Source organism: Alternaria atra (genome assembly GCF_907166805.1).
Source record: "Alternaria atra isolate CS162 genome assembly, contig: 32, whole genome shotgun sequence".
NCBI lineage: Eukaryota > Fungi > Ascomycota > Dothideomycetes > Pleosporales > Pleosporaceae > Alternaria > Alternaria atra.
In genome coordinates, this window is record NW_025091331.1 from 68,526 (window position 1) to 75,850 (window position 7,325).

The window sequence follows — 7,325 nt, forward strand, 5'->3', positions numbered from 1 at the left end:
GAGACCTGAAAGTTCGCATCTGAAGACTATTGCATCATGATTGCTGATTACATTATCTCGAATAGCTTTGTATATACGCCGTCGTCCTTCGTCCGCTATATAATGTTTTCCTCCACCCCTTGCGCAGATACCCTGGCCCGAAGCTATGGGCCGCATCGACCTGGCCTTGGGCAATAATGTTCTTATCCGGCAAGTCTCATCTCATGTTGCCGAAGCTCCACGAGAGGTACGGGCCAGTTGTGCGGCTTGCGCCAAACGAATTATCGTTCACTGTACCTGAGGCTTGGGAGGACATATTTGGACGGGCGCAACCTGGAAAAAGGGACGAGAATCAGAAGGCGCCTTGGTATCTCAGCCCCGGTGGTTCAGGAATCCTTGGTGCAGCCCATGCCGATCATGCGCGCATGCGCAGGCTCATGTCCAATGGCTTCTCAACGGGCGCAATGATTGAGCAGCAACCGAAGATTCGGGAGCACGTGGACACCTTGATCGAGCGCTTGAGGCGCAAGGCTACCACAAGTGATGTCCCTGTCGATCTCCGTGATTGGTACAATTATTGTACGTTCGACATCATCGGCGAGCTCGCCCTGGGTGAACCATTTGGCTGTCTCCGGGAGTCGGCCATGCATCCCTGGATATCCCTCATTTTCTCCAACATCAGACTCACAGCCATCTTGTTGGTCTGCAAGCGCCTACCTCTACTATTCGCTTTGATGCCGTTTTTTATCTCCATCAAATTGGTTCGACAATTCATGGAACACCAGAAGATATCTAACGAGAAAGTGGAACGGCGCTTGGCTCTGCCGGACGCAAAGCCAGATTTCGTGGCAAATATGCTATCTGTGAGGGGCGGTCAAGTGAGTGGGATCCGTAGATTTGCGCAGGAGTACCAGCTGACAATCGGGAAGAGCATGAGCCGACGAGAGCTAAACGAAAACGCGGTGATCCTGACTCTCGCGGGGTCCGAGACTACGGCTAGTGCTCTGTGTGGAGCGACCTATCTTTTGATGCAGCATCCGAGATGCATACAGAAGCTGAGGGATGAATTGCAATGTTATTTCAAAAGCGAAGGTGAGATGGACCTCGTCGCTGTGACGAAGTTGCCGTACCTATGCGCTGTTACCGATGAGGCGCTACGCATCTATCCGCCTGGACCCAATTCTCAGCCACGAATCACACCTACCGGAGGTAACACTGTGCTCGGGCACAGACTTCCGAAAGGTGTAAGTGCAGCTCGACCCTGAAGCAGATCGCGAACTGCTAAGCTGACGAGAGCGAATGACAGGTGGTCCTTGGTGTGCCTCACCGAGCGATGTATCTGAGCGAGAATAACTTCTACCGAGCTCATGAATTTGTACCTGAACGTTGGCTCGGGGCAGCAGGATTTGAAAATGATCGCAAGGACGCATTCAAACCGTTCTCCCATGGGCCACGAAATTGTATTGGCACAAAGTAAGCAGACCAGGCTTCGATCATGTGTGGAATTTGCTGACCTTCATTACAGTCTGGCATATGCAGAGTTCCGACTTATCCTGGCCCGTATGATCTGGAATTTCGATTTCGCATTGGCAGAGCACAGCAGGAATTGGATGGAACAACATCTTTCCTATTTGATATGGCAGAAACCTCCCCTGTATGTCCATCTCCGACCTCGCGATAACCCTCCGGCACGTGTGCGGATGACCGAGTTCCGGCCCCTCGTGGTATATTGACAAATCCTGGTCACATCGCAAGATCAATTCCTATGCCGACAAGCTGTGTGCCGGAAGAAGTCGAGGTCATCGGTGCTATGCCGTAGTTGATCGAAATATTGCGAAAGATTTCGGATATTGCCGATCGCCCGAAGAAGCTGGCGCTTCCGATCAAAGTCTGCACATCCAATTTCTGGTTCGACTCATCCTCGCCCTGGCGGCTTCTGTGGCTGTGCGGAATAGCTGATGCTGCCTCGGTGGGAAAGCCCCGATACAGTACGGCCTCCGCGATGGAAACATAACGTTGGCCGAACTTCATGGAGCATTCAGATTTCTGATGTCGGTCGACCTTCGGCGATGCGCGGAGAATTGTGACAGCCTGCAGGCATATTGAAACCATTCGGAGGGGACTTCCCAATCCGTGCAAGGGACTTATTCTATTACATTGCATATAACCCACGAATCACCTAATTTGTGCCTTCTGTCGCTTTATCTAACAGTGACTGTGCCAGTTGCCCATTAACCACTCAAACCCTAACGGCCTTTCCGAGTTTCACCCGTGAGTACCCGGAGCACACATGATGTCAGCTGAGGGCGTCGAGTTCGACCCTGCCCGGGATATTCCCAACCTCGCGGGAAAGACCATCTTGATCACAGGCGCCAACACAGGCCTCGGCCGACAAACCGCTTTGGAGCTGGCCAAGCACCACCCCGCCGAGCTCTGGTTAACGGCTCGCGACGAAGCTAAAGGCCAGGAAGTCGTCGCTGCGGTACAAAAGGTGCTCTCTGGTCATGGCACTGTTAACATCCTGCCGCTTGATCTCACTTCATTCGCTTCTGTCCAGCAAGCGGCCGAAACATTCCTCTTCAAGACATCTCGGCTGGACATTCTCTACCTTAACGCTGGCATCCTCGGAGCGCCTGCGGGGCTGACCAAAGATGGATACGAGATCCACATAGGCGTGAACCACCTTGGGCATGCGTTACTGTTGCATTTGCTCACACAGCGGTTGCTCGAGACTGCGTCGAGCCAAGGCGCTCCACCGCGTGTCGTCAGCGTCGCATCGATCGGCTACAAGTACTGTGGAGACAACGGAATTGCCCTTTCTACCCTGCGCGATCTCAATGCCGGGCTCACGCCTGTGCAGCGCTACACACAGAGCAAGCTTGCCAACGTGCTCTATGCGCAAGAGGTTGCCCGACACTTCCCACAGTTCACAACGTTGTCTATCGACCCAGGTAGCGTGGCGACTGAGCTCTTCTCGCGTGAGCCCGGCGACGCACAAGTGAAGCATTTGCAGGAGAACGTCGCTCCGAAATCGACGAAGCCCGTGCAAGAGGGTGTCAAGAACCACCTATGGGCAGGCACAATAGGCGCTGAGAAGCTGGTGAATGGGAGGTACTATGGGCCTGTCGGAAAGAGCGGAACGGAAACTGGAGCGGCCAAGAGTGAAGAGAAGGCGAAAGAGTTGTGGGAATGGACGCAGGAGGTGATTGGGTCAGTGGTGAAGGCGTGATGTGCAGATGACCACTTGGGCAACAAAGCTGCGTGCGACGATGCTCTCCACTTATATAACTTTCTATATCTATGTGGCGGTGGAAATGCATCTGTTTTGGGAGGTCTTTGGCCGCTGTTTTTGGAGGCGTTTCCACCTCGCTTAGCCTCTGGCAACGTATTTTTCCAACCACGTACTGGTGCTAGGTGTACGAATCGTTGAAGAATGTTATCATACCAGCTATACCTTGATAGACTCGCATAGAAGAGACCTAAGGTGTCTGAGTAGTGAAGTCGTCTCGTTACGCAGTGATTCTCGTTACGTAGTGGGGGATATTACAAGCCATCGCGCGTCCCTCCGCGTCGATCTGATACCTGTAAAACCGCCGTTGCGGCCCTAGCAGAGATGGACACACCCTAAGCGTCCACCAAATGCAGCGGCAGCCATCTAGCCGCGAGCCCAGACACCTCTTGAGCACAACAGTCACAACACACACACACACACACAACAGTCACTGATTGGCTTTCTGGCCAGCCCATCACCATCCGACAATGCCTGCAACGTCCCGCATCGACGAGCCCTCGGGCTGAACAGCATCACCTCTCGCGCGAACCAACTCACAGACATCTGGCATGCTACCATCGGTGCCTACAATACATACAGACTATCAGACAGCCTCGTCCACAGCCGTCTCTACTATGTCGAAGGAGTGGTGCCCCTTTGACACACCCGACAAGGTGAGGGATTCGTGCGGAGGCCCTCATGCTCAGTAGAGTCGATGGCGCGCACGAGCGGAGCATCGATCTCGTGAAGCTGCGTCACGACGAAATGCTGCTGCCGCTGCGCTCGGCGGCAGGTCACACCACACAACACAGCCGCATAGGAACCCAGTGGACGGCATCACAACACTGAAGAATATCGGAGTTCGGAGAACACATTGCAGGCCCTGGGGGCACGGGGGCAAGCTAGCACACACGACCGCTAAACGCTAGGGGGAGACTGAAGATATTGCGGTCGCAAAGCATGAGGCAAACGTGCCTCGACGAGCCTTGAAACAACGTTACACACATGAGGCTTCGAGTACGGCATACGCACAGGAAGACAATTCGAGGAAAAATACAGACAGGCAAACACGTCACTTCTTGAGGCGAAATGCACATAGTCGTAGATAGAAGCCAGACCACGCATGGGCGAGGGGACAGCTGGCTATACCATCGGTATGGTGTAGTGAGGCGGTGCTGATGGTATTTAGCCACGCGTCGGCTGTCCACCAAAGTAGGAATAAACCAACTAACCACCCAACAGACGAAGATTTTGGTCTCCCGTAATTTCGCCATGGTGCTCACGACGTAAATAACCACGTTCCCATTCAAGTATGATTTAGTCTCCTTCGTTTCATTACGTGAGTGTAGCCTTGTCAAGTCTTCTTAAGACCGACACAGTAGGCATATAATACCCGAGGCACAGCCAAGTACGAGCGAGGTACAAATGCAGTTCGTCGATTCCTTCCATGCTTGACCTGTAGCGCTCCGATCGTGCAATGACAGGCAGCACGAGGGCGATGACGCTTACCTAGTCAGACTACATGGTCAGTACGTGTTCACTGTGGCACGACCCGCACCTGGTGCTGGCGGTCATCACATGTGGCGCATCATAGCGTATTACGCTGGTGTTGCGATTACATTACCCGTTGATAGCATATCGATTATGATCCTCTCAACACTACGTTGATGGACGCCAGCATTTTGTCTACACGGCTAACCTGTCAACGCAGGCATCGTTAGGCGTGATTGGTAATGACTGGTGGATTCCATGCTCCATGATGCATTTCGTGGCTGGTACGCGATTTGTCCCGCGGCCCGCAGACTCACCTGCTAAGCTTGTTAACCTGCGTGACTGACATTTGAACGATGGGAAGAGCGTTGAGGCCGTCCTTTGCGACCCTGGCAGTTCTCGTTCACATGTGGCACTGTGATGTTGCTGCTCATTGTCATTGTTAGAGTTGTCATTCGGAACGTAGACACCCAGAGTCGCACGAACCGTTCGGCTTGCTGCGGGGTCAGCGAGGCGAATCTCGGCATATCAAGATACGTGATCAGCAGAGACTACTAGGAGCGAACAGCGCTGTCACAACCATGGTTTCGATACCAATTGCTCACCTCCATAAATACGGTCAGCAGTATTACCGTCGTACCTATCTCTGATCTCCGTACGCAGCCATGTCAGCGATGGGAAACGTGTCGAGGTCAGCTTCCATCGCCGTTATGCTAGCAGCTGGCATTATGCTATTCTCCTGCTTATCACCGAGGACATACATCCTACTTTTGAACTTGATCACTTGAGAAGGCAGAATTCTCGACACGGCGGACAGTAAGTACGGTAATGTAGGCTGACACTGTGGTGCAGATTGTTGGCACTTGCTTTACAGATGGCATTCTATCAGCATAAGCGTAACGTGGGTCAGTGACTATAAAGGTGCCGGTGCGACATGTTCGGAAACCTCGTCTGTGGTCATACATTGCTACACTCAAGGCTCACTACTGGCGGGGATCTGCGATGCAACAGGCGACCAACCTCAGCTGCATCCTGGAGGACTACGACTGCCGTCCCTATCCTCCCATTTGAAGCCAGGTGTAACGGCTAGTGACCGGTGGAACAATGTTCTTGTGCTGAACGGCTGAGCTGCAGCGTGTTGGTGACGCCAGTTGGCCACTATGTGTTTTGTTGAGACACTAGAGAGAAGGCATGTACTGCGCTAGCTGACATCAGGGAAAGCCTCGTGTGTTCAGTTCCGCATCCGGTTCCGCATTTCCGGTAGTTCCGCGCTGAACTCCGCGTCTACATCCTGCTTTGTCCACACAGTGAGTATCCTGTGGCCTTCATTTTGCATGGAACTAACATGCCAGTACGGTCAGCGCCGCTTGGCGCCGAATCGTGCTTTTGAGGCTTAATATCCCTCCGTGTGTGGCGGAAAAACCTGTGTGGCGGCACGACGATAATGCTCCCCACCACCACAAAGCCAACCACAGCAGAGAAGCGCAGAGAATCTCGGGATAGAGACCTTGGTCTCAAAGCTTCCTCTGCACTCTATCTCGTCGCCCACAAATTCCTGCTTAGCTAGCAATACCACGATTCGCTGCCAGCATACACTGCAGCCCCGCCTCGGACTGCCTCGGACGCGCTAAAGGTTCAACGCATGTATCTAAGAGTCTGTCAAGCTATACAAAGACATGTAAAGAGTGTATCCCGAGCGAAGTACTGCGGCATCCTAGGTCGTGGCGCTGTTGTGCAGGTATATTGATCTGCAGAGCGGGATCGACAACTAAGGCGCGCTACCTGCACGTCGTACGGAAAAGCCGCAAGAAGTTTAGCGGTATTCTATCCGCGCTGATGTCAGATCCTTGTACTGCCAGGGTAGCTTAGGTGAGCTACCTAGCTAACGGGGAAAAACACGACAAACAGCGAGAAATCAATTTTTGGAATTACCATCACAAAAAGTATCAAAAACACTTGCCAGTGGCCACAACAGTCTCTACAGGCCACCGCGCGTCCCCCAGCGTCGGTTGGCATCTGTAGAGCCGCTGTTGCGGCCCTGGCGGGCACAGACAGCAAAATCCGCGAGCAAGCTACTTAATATGACACGTCCACCAAAGGCAGCGGCAGCCATCTAGCCACGACACAGCAACGCAAGACGCGACGACGGAGCCCAGACACTCCTTGAATATAACGGTCACGATACACACAACGCAGTCACTGATGGGCTAGCAAGCAAGCCCATCACCATCCGACAATGTCTGCGACGTCCCGCATCGACGAGCCCTCGGGCTAAACAGCATCACCTCCCACGCGAATCACCTCACAGACATCCGGCATGCTACCATCGGTGCCACAACACACTCACAGATCATCAGACAGCCTCGTCCACTGTCGCCCCTTTGTGTTGAAGGAGTGGTGCCCCTTCGACACAACCCGACAAGGTCTGAGGAGATTTGCGCGAGAGCTCTCATGCTCAGTAGGCTCGACGGCACGCACGAGCGGAGAATCGCTCTTGTAGAGCTGCGTCACGACGAAATGCTGCTGCCGCTGCGCCCGGTGGCAGGTCACACCACACAACACAGCCGCATAGGAACCTAGTGGA

At 53.4% G+C, this 7,325-nt stretch overlaps 2 protein-coding genes across 2 annotated transcripts; both read left to right on the forward strand.

Annotated features, from left to right (window-relative positions):
- Positions 1 to 176: 176 nt before the first annotated feature.
- Positions 177 to 1,712, forward strand: ALTATR162_LOCUS9806 (uncharacterized protein; the record flags this gene model as incomplete). The annotated part of the gene is made up of 4 exons (XM_043317442.1): positions 177 to 857; positions 909 to 1,223; positions 1,286 to 1,452; positions 1,505 to 1,712. 4 exons carry the CDS (start codon positions 177 to 179, stop codon positions 1,710 to 1,712), a joined length of 1,371 nt encoding a protein of 456 aa, XP_043173377.1.
- A 560-nt stretch (positions 1,713 to 2,272) lies between these two features.
- Positions 2,273 to 3,208, forward strand: ALTATR162_LOCUS9807 (uncharacterized protein; the record flags this gene model as incomplete). The annotated part of the gene is made up of 1 exon (XM_043317443.1): positions 2,273 to 3,208. One exon carries the CDS (start codon positions 2,273 to 2,275, stop codon positions 3,206 to 3,208), a length of 936 nt encoding a protein of 311 aa, XP_043173378.1.
- Positions 3,209 to 7,325: the final 4,117 nt, after the last annotated feature.